The 23,528-nt window shown below is 48.5% G+C and overlaps 1 protein-coding gene across 1 annotated transcript in view; it reads left to right on the forward strand.

Moving 5' to 3' along the window:
- The first annotated feature begins 14,823 nt into the window (after nucleotides 1–14,823).
- The window catches only part of cyp27a3 (cytochrome P450 family 27 subfamily A member 3), a 64,475-nt gene continuing 55,770 nt past the window's right edge, over nucleotides 14,824–23,528 (forward strand). Inside the window, exons 1-2 of the mRNA XM_072579941.1 lie at nucleotides 14,824–15,306; nucleotides 21,664–21,854. Of these exons, the coding sequence (XP_072436042.1) occupies nucleotides 14,863–15,306; nucleotides 21,664–21,854 (635 nt within the window). The 5' untranslated portion in view covers nucleotides 14,824–14,862. The remainder of the gene's footprint in view (nucleotides 15,307–21,663; nucleotides 21,855–23,528) is intronic.

A 23,528-nucleotide genomic window follows, 5' to 3' on the forward strand; every position in this document is an offset into this window, starting at 1 on the left:
CTACTGCCTAACTGTGGTAGTGCTTATATTTACCCCAGTGTCTATGCTGTGTGTATGCAGGTGAGAGACCGTGAAAGACAGCAGGTGTACAAATCTTCATTCAAATTTCCACCACCAGGAAGGAAGGAAGGAAATACCTGAGTGGCCAGGGACAAGCAGAGCCCTTCACATCGAAGAGCAATGCTGCATGAGCAAAGAAGTGAAGTGAAGGGGAGGGGAGGGATTAAATCAAAATAGAGTTGGAGGGGGAAATAAAGCACTCCACTCCCTGCGGCGCCCACCTCTCCCTGAACAATTCCAGGGTGTTGGTGGACACCGCGTGCTCCTTTTCCAGAGACACCTGGGTTCTAACGTAACCACGGAAGAGGGGCAGGCAATCGGCCCTAATGACCCCCTCCACGGCCCGCTGCCTGGACCAGTTTATGGCTAGTTTGGCCAGGCCCAGGAGGAGATCCTCTAACCTCCTGTTTCTTTTGTTTGAGACTTCATAGCGATTGGTACAACTGAATGGCTTGATATGGCCATTTCAAAGGACGATTGATTGATTGTTTGGGTCTGGAGTCACGTGTAGGCCAGACTAGATGAGGATGGCAGATTTCCTTCCCTAAAAGACATTAATCGATTCTCAGAAAAACACATCTGGTTCACTCATGATTTCATTGTCGTCATTAGATTCTTAATTCCAGATTTTTAAAAAAAAATTGGATACAAATGCCACCATTTACCAGGGCAGGATTTGAACCTGGGTCCCCAGAACACTGGCTGTGTTTCTGCATTAAAAACTTAGCAATAATACCACTAGGCCATCACCTCTCCCAAAATCATCCTAAGGCAATTTTCCAAAGTAGTTGCATGCCTAAGGAGGGAAAAATGTGTGTTCCAGGACCCCCCAAGTGATCTATTTGGGCTAGAGTTGATAAGACTGGGTTACACCCATTGGAGGATAAATTGAGGGCGATCAAAGGCCTAGACTTGCATGTCTGTTTGGGCTGGTAAATAATTATGGAAAGTTTGTACATAACCTGGCCTCCACCCTGCCACTTTACATCAAGTCCTGGAAAAAAAAAGGTGTCAGTGTTGGAAATGGTCACTTGGACAAGCCCCAGCTTTTAAAGAAACCCCTATCATCCTCCAAGGTGTTGGCACTATGAGCCCAAGTGCATTCTAAGTATTGATGTGACATACCATCCTGACCTTGTACGGTGTATTAGCTCATAGGTGGCCCAATGGACAGGAACAGCCAAAGCAAATGCATCCAGGAGTTTGGCTAATGCAAAGCATATGTACGCCCAGATAGACAAGGGTGGTTTGGTGGGAATTAGGAAGTTCCATCAATACCTTTTATGGATGACAATTTGAGATAATAATCGCAGACTACAAACTCCTACTTAATGTTCTTAAAGAAGACATGGTAGTTGTGCCCATAGCTTCAGGCTGCATACAGCAGTGTGCTCTATAAGTATTTAATATTAATTACAAGTTAGAATACATCTGGAAGACCATGGAGGAGAAACTGAGGACTGGAGATCAGAGTGGGAGTGTGGTGCTGGAAAAGCACAGCAGGTCAGACAGCAACCGAGGAGCAGGAGAATCAATGTTTGGGCATAAACCCTTCATCAGGAATTGGGGGGTGGGGTAGTCCCAAGGGGGCTGAGAGATAAATGGGGAGGGGGGGAGGTAGCTGGGAATGCAATAGGTAGATGAAGGTGATGGGTCAGAGCAGAGGGTGGAGTGGATAGGTGGAAATGAACATGGACAGGTCGGACAGTTCAAGAGGGCAGGGCCGAGTTGGAAGGTTGGATCTGGGATAAGGTGGAGGGAGAAAAACTGGTGAAATCCACATTGATCCTGTATGATTAGAGGGTCCCAAGGCGGAAGAGGAGGTGTTCTTCCTCCAGTAAAGCGTTCGAAAAGGTTCGATCTCACGCAATACAGGGAGAACTAGCCATTTGGATACAGAACTGGCTCAAAGATAGAAGACAGAAGGTGGTGGGAGAGGGTTGTTTTTCAGACTGGAGGCCTGTGACCAGTGGAGTGCCACAAGGATCGGTGCTGGGTCCTCTACTTTTTGTCATTTACATAAATGATTTGGATGCGAGCATAAGAGGTACAGTTAGTAAGTTTGCAGATGACACCAAAGTTGGAGGTGTAGTGGACAGCGAAGAGATTTAGAGCTGAAAATGTGTTGCTGGAAAAGCACAGCAGGTCAGGCAGCATCCAAGGAGCAGGAGAATCGACGTTTCGGGCATAAGCCTTTCTTCAGGAATGAAGAAGAGATTTGCCATATCTTTTCAGCGAAGAGGGTTACCTCGGGTTACTACAGGATCTAGACCAGATGGGCCAATGGGCTGAGAAGTGGCAGATGGAGTTTAACTCAAATAAATGCGAGGTGCTGCATTTTGGGAAAGCAAATCTTAGCAGGACTTATACACCTTAATGGTAAGGTCATCGGGTGTGTTGCTGAACAAAGAGACCTTGGAGTGCAGGTTCATAGCTCCTTGAAAGTTGAGTCACGGGTAGATAGGACAGTGAAGAAGGCATTTGGTATGCTTTCCTTTATTGGTCAGAGTATTGAGTACAGGAGTTGGGAGGTCATGTTGTGGCTGTACAGGACATTGGTTAGGCTACTGTTAGAATATTGTGTGCAATTCTGGTCTCCTTCCTATCGGAACGATGTTGTGAAACTTGAAAGGGTTCAGAAAAGATTTACAAGGATGTTGCCAGGGTTGGAGGATCTGAGCAATAGGAAGAGGCTGAATAGGCTGGGGCTGTTTTCCCTGAAGCGTCAGAGGCTGAGGGGTGACCTTATAGAGGTTTACGAAATCATGAGGGGCATGGATAGGGTAAATAGACAAAGTCTTTTCCCTGGGGTCGGGGAGTCCAGAACTAGAGGGCGTAGGTTTAGGGTGAGAGGGGAAAGATATAAAAGAGACCTAAGGGACAACTTTTTCACGCAGATGGTGGTACGTGTATGGAATGAGCTGCCAGAGGAAGTGGTGGAGGCTGGTACAATTGCAACATTTAAGAGGCATTTGGATGGGTATATGAATAGGAAGGGTTTGGAGGGTTATGAGCTGGGGGCTGGCAGGTGGGACGAGATTGGATTGGGATATCTGGTCAGCATGGACGGGTTGGACGGAAGGGTCTGTTTTCATGTTGTACATCTCTATGACTCTGTTGGATGGCTAGAGTTTGGAAGTAGAGGAAGCTCAGCACCTGCATGTTCTTTGTGGAGTGGGAGGGGGAGCTTAAGTGTTCAGCCACAAGACAGTGGGGTTGTTTAGTGCATGTGTCCTGGAGATGTTCTTTGAAACATTCTTCAAGTTGGCGTCCTGTCTCCTCAATGTAGAGGAGACCATATCGAGAACAACGGACACAGCAGATGGTGTGTGTGGAAGTACAGAAAAATCTGTCGGATGTGGAAGGATGCTTTGGGGCCTTGGACGGAGTTGAGAGGGGAGGTGTGGGCGCACTTCTTGGGGTGGCAAGGGAAGGTGCCAGGAATGCAGGTTGGATCGGTGGGGGATATGGACCTAACCAGGGAGTCACAGAGGGAAATATATCCCTGGTAGTGGGATCTGTTTGTAGGTGGTGGAAATGGCACCCTCCCATCACCTCCGCGTCCCCCCAACCCCCTTCCCCTTCCCCCTTCCCCCTTCCCCCTTCCCCTTCCCCCTTCCACCCCCATGTTCCCCCCCATATTCCCCTCCCCCTCACTCTCTGCTCTCCCCTCCCATCCCCCACTCCCATTCCCCACCCATCTGGTCCTCCCACCTCCCTCCCTCCCTCCCTCTCCCCCTCCCCCTCCCTCCCTCCCTCTCCCCCTCCCCCTCCCTCCCTCCCTCCCTCTCCCCCTCCCCCTCCCTCCCTCCCTCCCTCCCTCCCTCTCCTCCTCCCTCCCTCTCCTCCACCCCACCTCCCTCCCAAATCCCACCCTCTCCTTTCCCCTTTCCCTACCCTCCCCCCAATCCCACCCTCTCCTCCCCTCCCCACTTTCCCTACCCTCCCCAATCCCACCCTCTCCTCTCCTCCCCTCCCCACTTTCCCTACCCTCCCCAATCCCACCCTCTCCTCCCCCCTTTCCTCCCCCCTTTCCCTACCCTCCCCAATCCCACCCTCTCCTCCCCCCTCTCCTCCCCCCTCTCCTCCCCCTCTCCTCCCCCCTCTCCTCCCCCCTCTCCTCCCCCTCTCCTCCCCCTCTCCTCCCCCCTCTCCTCCCCCCTTTCCTCCCCTCCCCTCCCCAATCCCACCCTCTCCTCTCCCCTTTCCCCTTTCCCCTTTCCATACCCTCCCCAATCCCACCCTCTCCTCCACCCCACCTACCTCCCTCCCAAATCCCACGCTCTCCTCCCCCCTTTCCCTCCCCCCTTTCCCTCCCCCCTTTCCCTCCCCCCTTTCCCTCCCCCCTTTCCCTCCCCTCCCCTCCCCTCCCATCTGCCCCCTCTCCCCCCTCTCCCCCCCCCTCCACTCTCTCCACTGTCTCCCCCACCCCCTCCACTCTCTCCCCCTCCACACTCTCTCCCCCTCCACACTCTCTCCCCCTCCACACTCTCTCCCCCTCCACACTCTCTCCCCCTCCACACTCTCTCCCCCTCCACACTCTCTCCCCCTCCACACTCTCTCCCCCTCCACACTCTCTCCCCCCTCCACACTCTCTCCCCCTCCACACTCTCTCCCCCTCCACACTCTCTCCCCCCCTCCACACTCTCCCCCCCTCCACACTCTCCCCCCCTCCACACTCTCCCCCCCTCCACACTCTCCCCCCCTCCACACTCTCCCCCCCTCCACACTCTCCCCCCCTCCACACTCTCCCCCCCCTCCACACTCTCCCCCCCTCCACACTCTCCCCCCCTCCACACTCTCTCCCCCTCCACACTCTCTCCCCTCCACTCTCTTCCCCCCCCTCCCCCCTCTCCCCCCTCTCCCCTCTCCCCTCCCCCTCTCCCCTCCCCCCTCCCCATCCACTGTCTCCGCTCCCCCTCCACTCTCTAGCCCCTCCCCCTCCCCTTCCTCCCTTCCTCCCTTCCTCCCTTCCGCCCTTCCGCCCTTCCTCCTCCCCTCTTCCCCTCCCATCCACTCTCTCCCTCCCCATCCACTCTCTCTGCTCCCCCTCCACTCTCTACCCCCTTCCCTTATCCCCTTCCCCCTCCCCCTCCACTCTTCCCCCCCCTCCCCCTCCACTCTTTCCCCCCTCCCCCTCCACTCTTCCCCCCCTCCCCCTCCACTCTTCCCCCCCCCTCCCCCTCCACTCTTGCACACTACGGTGCAAGGGTACGTGACGTCTCTGATCGTGTTTTCCAGGTCCTTAAGGGGGAGGGGGAGCAGCCCCAGGTCATGGTCCACGTTGGCACTAACGACATAGGTAGGAAGAGGGATGAGGATGTTAGGCAGGCTTTCAGGGAGCTAGGTTAGAAGCTCAGAGCTAGAACGAACAGAGTTGTTGTCTCTGGTCTGTTACCCATGCCATGTGATAAAGAGTCGAGGAATAGGGAGAGAGAACAGTTAAATGCGTGGCTACAGGGATGGTGCAGGAGGGAGGGATTCTGGTTTCTGGATAACTGGGGTTCTTTCTGGGGAAGGTGGGACCTCTATAAACAGGATGGTCTGCACCTGAACCTGAGGGGCACCAGTATCCTTGGGGGGAAGGTTTGCTAGTGCTCTTGGGAGTGGTTTAAACTAACTCTGCAGGGGCATGGGAACCTGGACTGTAGCTTTAGGGTACAGGACCTTGAGTGTAGGGAGGTTAGGAACAAGGCATCGATCTCGAAGGAGGGTGCCGGTAAACAGGATGGTGGCTTGAACTGTGTATACTTCAATGCCAGAAGTATAAGAAATAAGGTAGGTGAACTTGCAGCGTGGGTTGGTACCTGGGACTTCGATGTTGTGGCCATTACAGAGACGTGGGTAGAACAGGGACAGGAATGGCTATTGCAGGTTCCAGGGTTTAAACGTTTTAGTAGAGTCAGAGGTGGCGGTAAAAGAGGAGGTGTGGCATTGCTTGTCAAGGATAGTATTACAGCGGTGGAAAGGACAATGGATGAAGACTTGCCATCTGGGGTAGGTTGGGCTGAGGTTAGAAATAGGAAAGGTGGGGTCACCCTGTTAGGAGTTTTCTACAGGCCTCCTAATAGTCCGAGAGACGTAGAGGAAAGTATTGCAAGGATGATTCAGGAGAAGAGTGAAAGTAGTAGGGTGGTTGTTATGGGGGACTTTAACTTCCCAGATATTGACTGGGAAAGCTATAACTCGAGTTCGTTAGATGGGTCGGTGTTTGTCCAATGTGTGCAGGAGGGTTTCCTGACACAATATGTAGACAGGCCAACAAGAGGTGAGACCATACTGGATTTGGTTCTGGGTAATGAACCAGGCCAGGTGTTAGACTTGGAGGTAGGTGAGCACTTCGGGGACAGTGACCACAACTCGGTGACTTTTACTCTAGTGATGGAGAGGGATAAGTGTGCACTGCAGGGCAACACTTATAGCTGGGGGCAGGGAAATTATGATGCAATGAGGCATGACTTAGGATGTGTGGATTGGAAAAATAGGCTTCAAGGGAGGGACACAAATGATATGTGGGGCTTGTTCAAGGAGCAGCTATTGGGTGTCCTTGATAAGTATGTACCAGTCAGGCAGGGAGGAAAGGGTCTTGTGAGGGAGCTGTGGTTTAATAAGGAATTGGAATCCCTTGTAAAAGGGAAGAGGGCGACCTATGTAAAGATGAGGCGTGAAGGTTCAGTTGGGGTGATTGAGAGTTATAAGGTAGCCAGGAAGGATCTAAAGAGAGAGCTAAGAGCAGCAAGAAGGGGACATGAAAAGTCCTTGGTTGGTAGGATTAGGGAAAACCCTAAGGCTTTCTATAGGTATGTCAGGAATAAAAGGATGACTAGGGTAGGTATTGGTCCAGTCAAGGATAGTAGTGGGAAGTTGTGTGTGGAGGCAGAGGAGATTGGAGAGACACTAAATCAACACTTTTCGTCAGTATTCACTCAGGAACAGGACATTGTGGCTGATGTGAATGTTGAGTCACAAGTGATTAGAATGGATGGCTTTGAGGTATGTAGGGAAGAGGTCCGGGGAATACTGGAAAGGGTGAAAATAGATAAGTCCCCTGGGCCTGATGGCATTTATCCTAGGATCCTCTGGGAAGCTAGGGAGGAGATAGCGGAGCCATTGGCCTTGATTTTTATGTCGTCGTCTACAGGAATAGTGCCAGAAGACTGGAGGATAGCGAATGTGGTCCCCTTGTTCAAGAAGGGGAGTAGGGACAGCCCTAGTAACTATAGGCCAGTGAGTTTCACTTCTGTTGTGGGCAAAGTCTTAGAGAGAATTGTAAGGGATAAGATTTATGAACATCTGGATAGGAATAATGTGATCAAGGATAGTCAGCATGGTTTTGTGAAGGGCAAGTCGTGCCTCACAGACCTTATTGAGTTCTTCGAGAAGGTGACCAAGGAAGTGGACGAGGGTAAAGCAGTAGATGTGGTGTATATGGATTTTAGCAAGGCGTTCGATAAGGTACCCCATGGTAGGCTACTGCAAACATTACGGAGGTATGGCATTGAGGGTGCATTAGAGGTTTGGATTAGGAATTGGCTGGCTGGAAGGAGACAGAGGGTAGTAGTTGATGGTAAAAGTTCATCTTGGAGTGCAGTTACTAGCGGTGTTCCACAAGGATCTGTTTTGGGACCATTGCTGTTTGTCATTTTTATAAATGACCTGGAGGAGGGGCTTGAAGGCTGGGTGAGCAAGTTTGCGGATGATACGAAAGTCGGTGGAGTTGTGGACAGCGAAGAAGGATGTGGCAGGTTACAGCGGGATATAGATAAGTTGCAGAGCTGGGCAGAAAGGTGGCAAATGGAGTTCAATGTAGCTAAGTGTGAAGTCATTCACTTTGGTAGGAGTAATAAGAAGATGGATTACTGGGCTAATGGTAGGCTACTTGGTAGTGTGGAAGAGCAGAGGGATCTTGGTGTCCATGTACACAGATCTCTGAAAGTTGCCACCCAGGTAAATAGTGCTGTGAAGAAGGCATATGGCGTACTGGGCTTTATTGGTTGAGGAATTGAGTTCCGGAGTCCTGAGGTCATGTTGCAGTTGTATAAGACTCTGGTGCGGCCTTATCTGGAGTATTGTGTACAGTTCTGGTCGCCATACTATAGGAAGGATGTGGAGGCACTGGAACAGGTGCAGAGGAGGTTTACCAGGATGTTGCCTGGCATGGTAGGAAGATCGTATGAGGAAAGGCTGAGGCACTTTGGGATGTTTTCATCGGAGAAAAGAAGGTTTAGGGGCGATTTGATAGAGGTGTACAAGATGATTAGGGGTTTAGGTAGGGTTGACCATGAGAACCTTTTTCCGCTAATGAAGTCAGCTGTTACTAGGGGACACAGCTTTAAATTAAGGGGAGGTTGGTATAGGACAGATGTTAGGGGTAGATTCTTTACTCAGCGGGTTGTGAGTTCATGGAATGCCCTGCCAGTAGCAGTGGTGGACTCTCCCTCTTTATGGGCATTCAAGCGGGCATTGGATAAGCATATGGAGGTTATTGGGCTAGTGTAGGTTTGGTAGGCTTCAGTCGGCGCAACATCGAGGGCCGAAGGGCCTGTACTGCGCTGTATTTTTCTATGTTCTATGTTCTATGTTTATCCTTTTTGCCAGAACACTGGTTCTAGATCAGTTCAGGTATAGACTGTTCTAATGGCACAGATCTCTCCGCTTCCAAAACTGATGCCAATGCCCCATGAAATAGAATCCCTCTTTCCACACCAATCGCTTAGCCACGTATTTACTTCCCTAATTTTCTTATCCCTATGCCAATTGGCACGTGGCTCAGGCAGTAATCTGGAGATTATGACCCTTGAGGCCCTGTAGTTCAATTTCCTTCCTGGTGCTTGGTAATACTGAAATAGGTCCTCCACCGTCGCTTTGCCCATGTTGTTAATCCCAACGTGGACCACAATAACTGGATCCTCCCCCTCCTGCTCCAATATCCTTTTCAAGCCGGTCGGAGATGTCCTGCATTCTAGCACCGGGCAGGCAACACACCGTGCAGGACTCCTGATCTGGCTTGCATAGGATACTATCTGTCCCCCTAATTATAGAATCCCCTGTAACAACTGCTTGTCTTTTTGCTCATCCCTTTTGAATGGCCTTCTGCACCTGGTGCCGTGGTCAGCTGACTCATCCTATCCACAGCCCTTTCCCTCATCCATTCAGGGAGTAAGAACCCCATACCTGTTGGACAAGGTCAGGGGCTGAGGCTCCTCCACTCCTGAACTCAGAATCTCCCTACCTGCCTCACTTACAGTCACACTCGGTTGTCCTTGAACACTTACTGAATTTGAACACATCTATTAAACAGCAATCACTTGCCTTCCCAATAGCCTCCCCGCTCTGACCTCACTTCCGCCGCTCTCTGCCGTAAACAAGACCATCGGCTTCAAGGTAAGTGCTCAAACAGCAATCACCTGCCTTCTCAACAGTCTCCCTGCTCTGTCCTCACTTCCCTTGTCCCCCTCTTGTCCCTATTTCTATCCTTCCTACAGCATTTATATTCTGAAACTTTAAGCTGCCAAACCTGTCCATCCCTAAGTCATGTCTGTGTAATTAGTATGATATCCTGTATCCTGTATCCATTCCTGAAGAAGGGCTCATGCCCGAAACGTCGATTCTCCTGCTCCTTGGATGCTGCCTGACCTGCTGCGCTTTTCCAGCAACACATTTTCAACTCCTCACTTTCTCCATCCTGTGTCCTTTGACAACCTTCTACACTATCCATAACTCCACCGAACTTTGTATCATCTGCAAACTTACTAACACTTCGGTCTACATTTTCATCTGAGTAACTTATATATATCATGAACAGCATTTGTTGGCCTTTGGCCCGTATCCCTTCAAATGTTTCCTATTCATGAACTTATTCAAATGTTCTGGATGTAAGTTTGCTTGCTAAGCTGGAAGGTTTATTTTCAGAGTTTCGTCACCATACTGAATAACATCATCAGTGACCCTCCAGTGAAGCACTGGTGTCATGTCCTGCTTTCTCTTTATGTGTTTAGATTTCCTTGGGTCAGTGATGTTATTTCCTGTGTCAGTGATGTCATTTCCTGTTCTTTTTCTCACAGGGTGGTAGATGGGGTTCAAATCAATGTGTTTGTTGACAGAGTTCCACTTGGAATGCCATGCTTCTAGGAATTCTCGTGTGTGTCTCTGTTTGGCTTGTCCTAGGATGGATGTGTTATCCCAGTCGAAGTGGTGTCCTTCCTTATCTGTATGTGAGGATACGAGTGATACTGGGTCATGTCTTTATGTGGCAAATTGATGTTCATGTATCCTGGTGGCTAGCTTTCTGCCTGTTTGTCCAATGTAGTGTTTGTTAAAGTCCTTGCAAGGTATCTTGTTAATGACGTTCATTTTGCTTGTTGTCTGTATTGGGTCTTTAAAGTTCATTAGCTGCTGTTTTAGTGTGTTTGTAGATTTTGATTTTATTAGATGTGGAAACAGCGTGGAAACAGGCCCTTCTGCCCAACAAGTCCACACCGACCCTCCGAAGAGCAACCCACCCAGACTCATTCCCCTACAGTTACCCCTGCACCTAACACTACGGGCAATTTAGCATGAGGGAGGAAACTGGAGCATCTGGAGGAAACCCACGCAGACACGGGGAGAATGTGCAAACTCCACACAGTCAGTCGCCTGAGGCAGGAATTGAACCCGGGTCTCTTGCGCTGTGAGGCAGCAGTGCTAACCACTGTGCCGCCATCATGTGTGTCTCTGTGGGCTACCATGATGCCAAGAGGTCTGAGTAGTCTGGCAGTCATTTCCAAGATATCTTTGTTGTAGGGAAGAGTGGCTAACATTTCTGGGTGTGTTTTTTCTGCTTGTTTGAGTTTGTTGCTGAGAAATCAGCAGACTGTGTTCATTGGGCACCTGTTTGTTTTGAATACATTGGATAGGTGATTTTTCTCTGCTCTTTGTTGTTCCTCTGTGCTGCAGTGTGTGGTGGCTTGTTGAAATAACATTCTAATGCAGCTTCATTGTGGATGTTGGGATGACTACTTCTGTAGTTCAGTATTTGGTGTGTATGTAATTTTCTTGTAGATGCTGGTTTGAAGTTCTTCATTGACTGTTCCCTTTACTGTGACACCTACAAATGGCAATTTGTTGTTGCTTTTCTCCTCTTTTGTGAATTTTATGCCAGTAAAAGTATTATTGATGGTCTTGAAGGTTTCCTCTAATTTGTTTCGTTTAGTGATGACAAAGATGTCATCCACAGAGTGGACCCCAAGTTTGGGTTGGATAATTGGCCTGATGAAGGGCTGATGCCTGAAACAATTCTCCTGCTCCTCGGATGCTGCCTGACCTGCTGTGCTTTCCCAACACCAAACTCTTGATTCTGATCTCCAGCATCTGCAGTCCTCACTTTGTCCTGGTTGGCAGAGCTGTTTGTTCGAGTCTCTGCATTACTGCCTCTGCTAAGAACCCTGATATCGGAGATCCCATGGGTGTTCCGTTGGTTTGTCTGTAGGCTTTGTTATTGAAAGTAAAGTGGGTGGTAAGGCATAGGTCCACTAACTTGATGATATTGTCCTGGCTGATGAAGTTGGTGGTGTTTGGTGTATGTGTCTTTGGTTCTTCTAATAGTGTAGTCAGTGTTTCCTTGGCCAAGTTGATGCTGATTGATATGAATAGGGCTGTTACATCAAAGGATTATTTCATCCTCTTCTATCTTGGTGTCTTTGGTGTTCAGGAACTCTTGGGTGGAGTGGAAGGAGTGGTGTGAGTCTTCCACAAAGTGTTTTAATCTTTGGTGTAGTTCTTTGGCTAATCTGTATGTTGGTGTTCCAGATAGCAAGACTATGGGTCTGAGGGCTGCTCATGGTTTGTGACTTTTGGGTAATCCATAGAAGTGTGGTGTGTTGGATCAGTATGGTCTCATTTTGACATAACAAATCTGGACACCGTCCAGGACAGTGTCCCGATGAGTGGCTCCCTAATCACTAATTTCAACATCCATTCCATTTATCACACATTAGCAATTTTTCCGATGAAGGGATTTTGCTTGAAATGTCAACTCTCCTGCTCCTTGGATGCTGCCTGACCTGTTGTGCTTTTCCAGCACCACGCTCTTGACACACATCAGCAATATGCCGCCCCTCCAGAACACAGTGTCAAATGTGAGTTCTTGCATTATCTTCCAAACTCAAGACCTTTATTGCCTAGAAATATAAAGGCAGTAGATGCATGGGAATATCACATTTGTAAGATGCCTCCAAACCACATATCGTCTTGACTTTGAATCGCAATGTCATTCTTTCATTGTTGCTGAGTCAAAATTCCAGAACTCTCCGTGATGGCAGTCTGGGTACATTTACATACCAAGGACTGTTGCATGTCAGGAGGTGGTTCATCATCACCATCTCAATGGTATTTAGGGATGGGCAATAAATACTGACTTAGCCAGTGACACCAACGTCCCATGAATGAATTAAGTAAAAGAATAGTACAAATCATTGTATCTACTGCAGTTAAACTGCAGTAGTTTAAGCATAATTAGATTCCAGTTACCAACAAACAGCTGTGAACTGTTAACATATAAATCTATGATAGAAACTCTAGGTGCCTTATAAAAACAAGGTCACCAGCTCCTCTCCTGGAGATCTGAATCCTTCGAGTTATCTTTTTCACACCCGCAGACTGATTGGTTCCATGGATGCCAGTCATTGGTCTGCTGACAGAGCAAGGGACACAAAGTTAAGGTGACAAAGAAGATGCACAAAAAGCAGATCAACATTAGGTTTGAAATTTGAGAGGTCCATTCATCAGTCTGATAATAGCAGGGAAGAAGCTGTTCTTGAACCTGTTGGTGCATGTGTTCAAGCTTCTGCGTCTTCTGCCTGATGGAAGAGGTTGGAAGAGATTATAACCAGGATGGGAGGGGTCTCTGATGATGTTGGCTGCTTTTCTGAGGCAGTGGGAAGTACAGGTGGAGTCAATGAGTGAAAGGCTGGCTTGCGTGATGGCCTGGGCTGTGTTCACAGCTCTCTGTAGTTTGTTACGGTCCTGGACAGAGCAGTTGTCATACCAGGCCATGATGGACCCAGATAGGATGCTTTTTAATGGTGCATCTATAAAGATTGGTGAGGGTCCTTATGGACAATGCTGAATTTCCTTAGCCTCCTGAGGAAGAAGAGGCATTGTTGTGCTTTCTTGACCATGACATCAACGTGAGCGGTCCAAGACAGATTGTTGGTGATCGTCACTCCCAGGAACTTGAAGCTCTCAACTCTCTGCTCTATTGATGTAGACAGAGGCATGTCCTCCTCCTTCTTCTTCCTGAAGTCAATAATCAGCTCGTATAGTTTTGCTGATGCTGTGGGAGAGCTTATTATCTTTACACCACACCACCAAGCACTCTCTCTTTCCTGTATTCTGTCTCATCATTGTTTGATATCCAGCCTACAACAGTGGTGTCATTAGCACACTTGGAGATGGATGTGATTTGGCCACACAGTGATGAGTGTGCGAGGAGTACAGTAAGGGGCAGAGTACACAGCCTTGCTGGGCAGTGTTGAGGATTGTTGTGAAGGACATGCTGTTGCCTATCCTCACTGATTGTGGTCTGTGTGTCAGGAAGTTAAGAGTTCAGTTATGGGTGGGGAGGGGGAGCAGAGACCTAGGTTTTGGTGTTTGATGATTGGTTTGGTTGGGATTATCGTGTTGAAGGTGGAGTTGTAGTCAGTAAGTAGGAACTGATGTAGATATCCTCAGAAACATAGAACCTCTGCAGTATAGAAGCAGGTCATTCAAACCCATTGAGCCTGCACTGACCCTCCAAAGTGAATCCCACCCCAGTCCTATCCCCCCACCCTACCCTACCCTACCCTACCCTACCCCTGTAACCCTGCATGCATTTCCATGGCTAATCCGCCTAACCTACATATCTCTGAGCAATTTCGTATGGCCAATCTACCTCGCCTTTGTGGGAGGAAGCCAAAGGAATCCTGTCTGATGCAGGGAGAACGTGCAAACTCCATACAGTCACCTGAGGATGGAATTGAACCCCGATCCCCCCATGTTGTGCAGCAGCAGTCCTTGCCACTGTGCGGCCTTTTGTTATACTTGCTATCAGATGTTTCAGGAATCAATGTCGGGCTAGGGAAATAGAGTGGGACCTGTTGCAAAGGATGGAGGCAGGGAGGGAGGCTGGAGCTGATATATGAGCTATAAAGTGTGATGCTGGAAAAGCACAGCCGGTCAGGCAGCATCAGAGGAGCAGGAGGGTCGACATTTACGGCATAAACTCTTCATCAGTACCTGACCTGCTGTGTTTTTCCAGCGCCACACTTTTCAACTCTGGTCTCCAGCATCTGCAGCACTCACCTTCTCCTGACATGAGCCAGGACCAACCTGCTGAAGCACTGTTACAATAGTGTTATAACGGACTCCAAGCCTGAAGACAACTTTTCCTTTCCCTGGATGAAACAGTCGTGTTTGTGTGTGTATAATAAAGAGTTGAAAAATGTGGTGCTGGAAAAACACAGCAGGTCAGGCAGCATCCGAGGGGCAGGAGAATCGACGTTTTGGGCATAAGCCCTTCATCAATGAAGGGCTTATGCCCCAAACGTCGATTCTCCTGCCCCTGGGATGCTGCCTGACCTGCTGTGTTTTTCCAGTACCACATTTTTCAACTCCGGTCTCCAGCGTCTGCAGTTCTCACTTTCTCCCTGTGTATAAACAAACCCTTGGTTGGTACCAGGGAACTTTCCAAATGCTGGCAAAGAGTGAACCAACAGGATGAGCAAGCGTGCAATGTTTCCAACGGAGTACGGTGTTGGTTTTCGAGGCGAATTGAATGGATCCATGTTTGATAACACATTCCCAAATCAAGTCAGGTCAGGTCAGACGCGCCCACTGCATTGTGTGGTGGGTGACCTTGCCAAATCCGATGGCGTAGCAGACCGCCCAGCTCGAGGAGCTGTTTACCCCGGGGCCAGCGTTCAGTCGGACTCAGGGCGAGGTCTGACAGCACACACAGAGAGAGAGAGAGAGAGACAGAGGGAGAGAGCTGTGAGCATGTCCCTGTCTCTGCTGCTACGCTCTTTCCCCACCGCCAAGCGGGGACCACTGTTGCCCGCAACTCAGGCGTTCCGGCGCAACTCCGGCGAGAGACCGTCGGTAGCAGCGGCGGACGAGCGAGCCGCTGGGGGCTTGAAAACCGTGGAGGATCTCCCCGGCAGCGGCCTGCTGTCCAACTTCTACTGGCATTTCATCAAAGGATACTACGAGAAAACCCACGAGCTGCAGGTGAGGGCCTCAACTCTCCTTTTATTTTGACCCTACCCCCTCCACTTTGAAGCTCCTCAGCCTGTTACCCCCCTTCCCTCAGCTGCCATGGTAGGAGTTTAACCCGAGTTTAAACTCGGGCGAGTTTATGAAGGACAGTCCTTTACAGTAACCTCCTCTGTGTAGGAATTGAACCCCTGGCATCACTCTGCATGGCAAACCAGCCACCCAGCCAACTGAGCTCATCAACTCCACCTCGGGGTTGTGAACCTTTGGGTAGAACAATGTTCCCCTACCTCAGTCCTAGGGTGGTCTACCCCCTGTCGTGAGACTGTGTACCCCTGGTTCTGTACTCCCCAACCAGAGGGAACATCCTTCCCACATCAGCTCTGTTACATTTCAGTTGGAATCCCCTCTTATTCTTTTAAGCTTAAATGAATACAGGCATTGGTGTTATTCAAATTTAACTGTCATTTGTAAGCGTTTCACAATTCTGTGTAACATAGAGTGTTGAGATTGACTGACACACTCATGTTTGGCACGCATTAGAGTTTACCAGGGAGTTAGCAGTTTTGCAGGAGACAATGATTTCTTGTTTATTCCAAGCCTGATGATTTTGAACCTGATGTGGAGCTACTGGGGTGGACAAAGTTAAAAATCACACAACACCAGGTTATCGTCGAACAGGTTTATTTGTTGGATAGCTCACTGGTTAGCACGGCTGTCTCACAGCGCCAAGAACCTGGGTTTGATTCCATCCACAGGCGACTACCTGTGTGGAGTTTGCACGTTCTCCCTGTGTCTGTGTGGGTTTCCTCCGGGTGCTCCGGTTTCCTCCCACAGTCCAAAGATGTGCAGGTCAGGTGAATTGGCCATGCTAAATTGCCCATCGTGTTCAGGGATGTGTAGGTTAGATGCTTTAGTCAGGGATAAATGTGGAGTAATAGGATGGGGGAATGGGTCTGGGTGGATTACTCTTCGGAAGGTCGGTGTGGATTTGTTGGGCCAAAAGGCCGGTTTCCACACTGTATGGATTTTTCAAATAAAACTTGGTATTATGTGATTTTTAACTGAGTTGAATGTGGCCACTAACACACTACCATTGTGCAATGCAGTCTGACTCGTTGTGTGGAAAAATTCCTTCTCACATTACATGACTTGATTTACAAATTGCTTTAACTGTAACCTGTTAGTCTAGATGTAGGACTTTGTGCTTCATGAACATTAATTTCCCTGCTTCTGTCTTATCCATTTTATTTGTATCTATGAGAAACAGCTTTCCAGCAACTTCCCTATACCCTTGAGCATTATGATGATTTCAAGTGCTCATCCTTGTACCTTTTTGAAAGTAGTGAGGTTTCACGCCTTTACTACCCTCCCAAGCTCCCAGGTTTCTATAAGATTACCCCCTTCTTTTTCTTATAAACTCCAGTGAATATAGTCCTAACAGAGTCGAGAGTGTGGTGCTGGAAAAGCACAGCAGGTCAGGCAGCATCCGAGGAGCAGGAGAATCGACCTTTCGGCCAAAAGCCCTTCATGGGCTTTTGGCCGAAAGGTCGATTCTCCTGCTCCTCGGATGCTGCCTGACCTGCTGTGCTTTTCCAGCACCACACTCTCGACTCTAACCTCCAGTATCTGCAGTCCTCACTTTCGCATAGTCCTAACAGATCCTGTCTCTGATGGTGACCATGTAACCACTGTCAAGCTTTGAAAACCTATCTTGTTCACCAATGTCCTCCCACAGAATCCCTATAGTGTGGAAGTAGGCCATTTGGCCCATTGAGTACATACTGGCCCTCTGAAGAGCATCCCACCCAGACTCTCCTTCCTACCCTATCCCTGACCTTAAATTTACCTGGACTTCACCAACACATTCCACCCTGACGTTAAATTTACCTGGACTTCACCAACACATTCCACCCTGACCTTAAATTTACCTGGACCATCTCTGACACCTCCCTCCCCTTCCTAGACCTCTCCATCTCCATTAATGATGACCGACTTGACACTGACATTTTTTACAAACCCACCGACTCCCACAGCTACCTGGATTACACCTCTTCCCACCCTACGTCTTGCAAAAATGCCATCCCGTATTCCCAATTCCTCCGCCTCCGCCGGATCTGCTCCCAGGAGGACCAGTTCCACCACAGAACACACCAGATGGCCTCCTTCTTTAGAGACCGCAATTTCCCTTCCCACATGGTTAAAGATGCCCTCCAATGCATCTCGTCCCCATCCCGCACCTCCGCCCTCAGACCCCACCCCTCCAACCGTAACAAGGACAGAACGCCCCTGGTGCTCACCTTCCACCCTACCAACCTTTGCATAAACCAAATCGTCCGCCGACATTTCCGCCACCTCCAAACGGACCCCACCACCAGGGATATATTTTCCTCCCATCCCTTTCTACCTTCTGCAAAGACCATTCCCTCCGTGACTACCTGGTCAGGTCCACGGCCCCCCTACAACCCATCCTCTCATCCTGGCACTTTCCCCTGCCACCGCAGGAACTGTAAAACCTGCGCTCACACCTCCTCCCTCACCTCCATCCAAGGCCCTAAAGGAGCCTTCCACATCCATCAAAGTTTTACCTGCACATCCACTAATATCATTTATTGCATCCGTTGCTCCCGATGCGGTCTCCTCTACATTGAGGAGACTGGGCGCCTCCTAGCACAGCGCTTTAGGGAACATCTCCGGGACACCCGCACCAATCAACCACATTGCCCTGTGGCCCAACATTTCAACTCCCCCTCCCACTCTGCCGAGGACATAGAGGTCCTGGGCCTCCTTCACTGCCATTCCCTCACCACCAGATGCCTGGAGGAAAAACGCCTCATCTTGTGCCTCGGAACACTTCAACCCCAGGGCATCAAGGTGGACTTCAACAGCTTCCTCATTTCCCCTTCCCCCACCTCACCCTAGTTCTAAACTTCCAGCTCAGCACTGTCCCCATGACTTGTCCGGACTTGTCCTACCTGCCTATCTTCTTTTCCACCTATCCACTCCACCCTCTCCTCCCTGACCTATCACCTTCGTCCCCTCCCCCACTCACCCATTGTACTCTATGCTACTCTCTCCCCACCCCCACCCTCCTTTAGCTTATCTCTCCACGCTTCAGGCTCACTGTCTTTATTCCTGATGAAGGGCTTTTGCCCGAAACGTCGATTTCGAAGCTCCTTGGATGCTGCCTTGAACTGCTGTGCTCTTCCAGCACCACTAGTCCAGAATTTGCATTTTCCATTGTCAATCCACCCAACCTATGCATCCCTAGACACTTTGGGCAATTTAGCATGGCCAATCCACCTAACCTGCACATTTTTGGACTGTGGGAGGAAACTTGAGCACCCACAGGAAACCCACACAGACACAGGGGGAACATGCAAGCTCCACATAGACAGTCGCTCAAGGCTGGAATTGAACCTGGGTCCCTGGTGCTGTGAGGCAGCATCGCTAATCCCTGAGCAACTGAGCAATCCTTTAGGGAAGGAAATCTGTCATCCTTCACCTGGACTGGCCGACACGTGACTTCACATCGTTGGCAATGTGGTTGAGTTTTAGCTGTCCTCTGAAGATGCCCTTGCTTGTCAGTTAGTTCGGATGGCAATTAGGGATGGCCAATAAATGCTGGCCTAGTCAGCGATGCACACAACCTATGAATGGCTCAAGCAAAGGTGCCACTGTGCCCCAATTTGCAGCATTGACATGCTGTAACGGACTGGAGAAGGGCCATGAAGGTGCAGTGAAGCTGGTACATATTGGATGTCAATGTCCATAGGCATGGGATACATGTGCCCTGCAACGTTGGTGCTGACCTGTCCAATATGGGGGACCAGAAGATCAAGGGAGAGTCTCCAAATATCTGATCTGACCTCCACAGCAGGAGTTCTTTATGGCTAGTTTCTATTCAGTGGGTGGCTGAAGAGGAGTAACACTGAGGGTGATAATGAGTGATGATCCTCGTTATACGGTGTCTCACTGCTCGCTAGCAAGAATCTTGTATTGGTGCCTGTGACTTAGTTGGAAAATGTGACTTGTTGATTCCGGCATCAAGAAAGGCGTATCTCAACATTACACTGAATTCTCTCAAATTTCTCTCTAGAGCTCACGTTGGTCTGGCCCTGGGAAAATCCTGTCCATTAACTCAGTTTCTCTCTCCACACATGATTCCGGACCCACTGAATGTTTTCAACATTTTCTGCACTGACTTCTGATACGACTTGGACTGGTTATAAAATCAGGCTTTGTGTGTGTCCAAATTTCTGATCACGTACAATACTGGAATATTGCATAATAGAAAGAGGGAATTTTGGCCCATCATGCCTCCAGGGATTCTTTGAAGTATTTAATCTTGTGGCCCCAGAAATGTTTTCTTTTCAAGAATTATCCAATTTCTTTTGGAAGTTGTCATTGAAATTCCCCCAACTCCTTAATTGCCTTGAGCGTCACTGGCTGGGCCAGCATTTATTGTCCCTAGTGCCCTTGAGAAGATGATGGCGAGCTGCCATCTTAAACCAATGCGGTCCATGTGCTGTGGGTTGACCCACAATGCCCTTAGGGAGGGAATTCCAGGACCTTGACCCAGTGACAGTGAAGGAACGGTGATATACTTCCAAGTTAGAATGGCAAATGGAGCGGGACTTGGAGAGTGTGGTGTTCTCATGTATCTGCTGCCCTTGTCCTTCTGGATGGAAGAGGCTGGGGGTTTGGAAGATGCTGCCGAAGAATGTTTGGTGAATTTCTGCTGCTGCTACTGAGTAATGGTGGTGGAGGGAGTGGATGCTTGTGGATGTGGGTGCCAATCAAATGGGCTGTTTTGTTCTGAATATGCCAAGCTTTTTGACAGTTGCTAGAACTGAATTTATCCAGGCAAGTGGGGAATACTCCATTACTTTTCCCCCATATCCCTAATGAAATCCAGAAGTTTGTCTATCTCTTTCTTGACTACATTCAGTGACTTGGCTTTCACAGTCTTCTGTGGTAAAGAATTCTACAGGGTCACTACTTTATGAATGAAGAAATATTTCCTTATCTCAGTCCTAAACGGTCTTCCCCCTAATTTGTGGAAGACTATATCCACAGTCAGGAGAAACATCGTCCCTGCATTTAGACTGTTCAGCCCTATTAGAAGTTTAAACATCAGGTATAAAATAGATCCCCTCTCACCTTTCCAAGCTTGAGTGAATACAGGCCCAGTTGAATCAATTTCTCCTCCTATGACAGCCCTCCTGTCTTTGGCATCAGCTTAGTGAAATTCCACTTAACTCCCTCTGTGTCAAGTACATCTCTCTTCCACCCTCTTCCGTTGGGCAGAAGATATAAAAGTTTGATACACGTACAAGTAGATTTAAGAACAGCTTCTTCCCCTGCTATTATCAGACTTTTGAACGCAACTCTCAAATGTTAATTCTGATCTCTCTCTCTGCACCTTCTCTGTGGCTGTAACACTATTATCACTCTGTTCTGTTACCCAATGCACTTTTTATGGTACACTCTGTAGACCACGTAGAACAATACTTTTCGCTGTATCTCGGTATATGTGACAACACAAACTCAATAAATAAGTCCTTTCTTTGTTAAGGAAATCAAAACTGCATGAAATAGTCCAGTTCTGGTCTCACCAAAGCCCTGTATAACTGCAGCAAGAGATGCTTAGTTCTGAACTTAATTCCACTTGCAATGAAGGCCAATTGTGTGACGGGATAGTCAAACCCATTAAGTTAGAGAGAAATATGGCTATGGGCCTAAACCTGTCCAATAACACTCCTCAGAACTGGAATATTGTTACAATAGTTAAAGCACTGTTTAACAGCAAGTTGTTGTGTAGCCAAGTGTTTATTTGACACTGAGTTCACCAAACGCTTGATCAAAGAGTTAGAGTTTAAAGAGTCGATTTCAAGACAGAGAGAGAGGTACAAATGTTTAAGGAGTGAATTGCACAGTTTCACAGGAGGCTTCAGTGGTGATTATTGTTGATGCTCCATCTCATTGGAGAAAGTGAGGACTGCAGATGCTGGAGATTAGAGTGTGTTGCTGGAAAAGCACAGCAGGTCAGGCAGCATCTGAGGCGCAGGAGAATCATCGTTTCGGGCAAAAGCCCTTCATCAGGATGCTGCCTGACCTGCTGTGCTTTTCCAGCACCACATTCTTGGCTCCACCTCGTTGGTCCTGTTGCCCCTTAATGACGCGAAAACCACATTGTCAGCACTGCCGTGTCCTTTGCGTCTCAGGGAGACGAGTGGTGATTTCATCAAAACGCGTGAGATTCTGCGAGGATGTTTCCCCCAGTTCGGCTGATGCACGGTGACCATGCTGCCAAAGCCTCCCGATGAATCTGGGAATGCTATATTTTCCTTTCTCTTGTCCCTTTTGCAGATTGTCCAGAAGAAGATGTTCGGTCCCATCTGGAAGAACAAGTTTGGCCCCATCACTGTCGTCAATGTGGCCACCGCTGATTTGATTGAGCAGGTTTTGCGGCAGGAGGGTAAATACCCAGTGCGGGCCCATATGCCACACTGGAGGGAGTACAGAGAGTTGAGAGGGCAAGCTTATGGACCGCTTTGTGAGTGAGTATTGAGGGCAGCGTGCAATGCCAACAGCCAAGGCCCAGTTATTTAGCAATGTAAGTTTATCAGGGGGCCCAAGTAAGCTGAAACCACGGGGACATGAGCTGTAAGGCAGCATTGGCTCCCTTCCATTGTAACTGCATTTTAATAGCTACCTTGAACACAGACTTATAGGATGTTTACTCAGAGGCAGTTCTGAAGAAGACTCACTAAGCCCAAAATGTTAACTCTGATTTCTTTCCACAAGTGTTGTCAAACCTGCTGAGCGTTTCCAGGAAGTTCTTTTGGAGAACAAGTGCAGGCACAATGGGCCACATTCTGTGAAGTCTTTGGTTATCAAACAATTGAAACAAGTCGATATTAAGGCATTTTGGAGATATGGCTCTGTAAGTCGAGGCACAGAATGTGAAAGTTAGTGCATTACATCAAACCAATACAAAAGGCCATAAGGCTGTGTCTAATTCGGTGCGTGACATTTGAGGCCGGGTGCCAGAGCTTTAGAGAGGACACAAGATGGTGAAAGGGGATGAACAGTTACAGTAGAAACTGGGATTGGTCTGATTAGAAGGTCATGGAGAAACTTTGATCACGTGTTCAAGGTAGCGCGTTTTGTTTTGGATTCTTTTTGGAGAACAAGGATTTAATTAAATTGTTAAAGTATGCGGAGGGAACAATGGAAGAACTGTTTCTGCAATGTTGTTTTCTTTGAAATGCACTTGTGTTCAAGAGGAGATTTCAATAATAGCACAGAAAGGAAACAAGGGAAAGAGCCAAGGGACGACACTGATTTGATCTTCTTTCAAAGTGTTAACTCCTTCTGTGCCCTCCATTCTGTCAATGCCGCCAAGCTGGGAACTGGGCTTTGACTATTTGCCCGCTCTGTTCAGCTCTGATTCAAGACAGGACTTGAATTCTATATTTGATCCAAACAATTAGTCATTCAGTGAAACCTCTGCAGAGGCTTTAACTTAAATATGAGTAACAATTATTTTGGGTGCGATTGTTGCTTCTTATGGAGGTGATGAGGGAAGTGGCGAGAAGGGGGGATATAACTGGATGAGTTGGCATGGGAGAGATATGCACCCCTCCCCTTCACCACCTCACCAATTAAGTCACAAACCAAAGCAGAAATTGCTCAGCAGGTCTGGCAACAGCTGTGGAGAGAAATCAGTTTATGTTTCGGGTCAAATTAGCCTTCCTCAGAACTCTGTTCCCTAAAATCCCAGATTTATCCAAATCCTGTACAAAAGTGACTATTGAATCTGCTTCCACTGGCCTTTAAGACAGGGCATTCTGCACCTCAACATCTCAATCTGTAAAATTAAGATTCTCCCTATCTCCTGTCTGGTCCTGAGGCCTGTTAAAACTGTGACCACTTGTTACTGACTCACCTCTCAGGGAAACAGTTTCTTGCTGGCTACTCTCTCATAACCCTCGATAATGTTGAAGATTTTTATAAAGCGTCCCCTTCTCTGCCCTGAGGAGAAAAGTATTGTGAAAACTATTGGTCAGAGCAAGAACTATAGGGGAGGCAATGGCCTGATGGTATTACCATTCCAGTCATTGAGTCATACCGCACAGAAACAGACCCTTCGGTCCAACCAGTCCATGCTGATCATAATCCCAAACTAAACTAGTCCCACCTGCCTGCTCCTGGCCTATATCCTCCCCAAA

This window comes from Chiloscyllium punctatum, chromosome 10 (genome assembly GCF_047496795.1).
Source record: "Chiloscyllium punctatum isolate Juve2018m chromosome 10, sChiPun1.3, whole genome shotgun sequence".
Taxonomy (NCBI): Eukaryota; Metazoa; Chordata; class Chondrichthyes; order Orectolobiformes; family Hemiscylliidae; genus Chiloscyllium; species Chiloscyllium punctatum.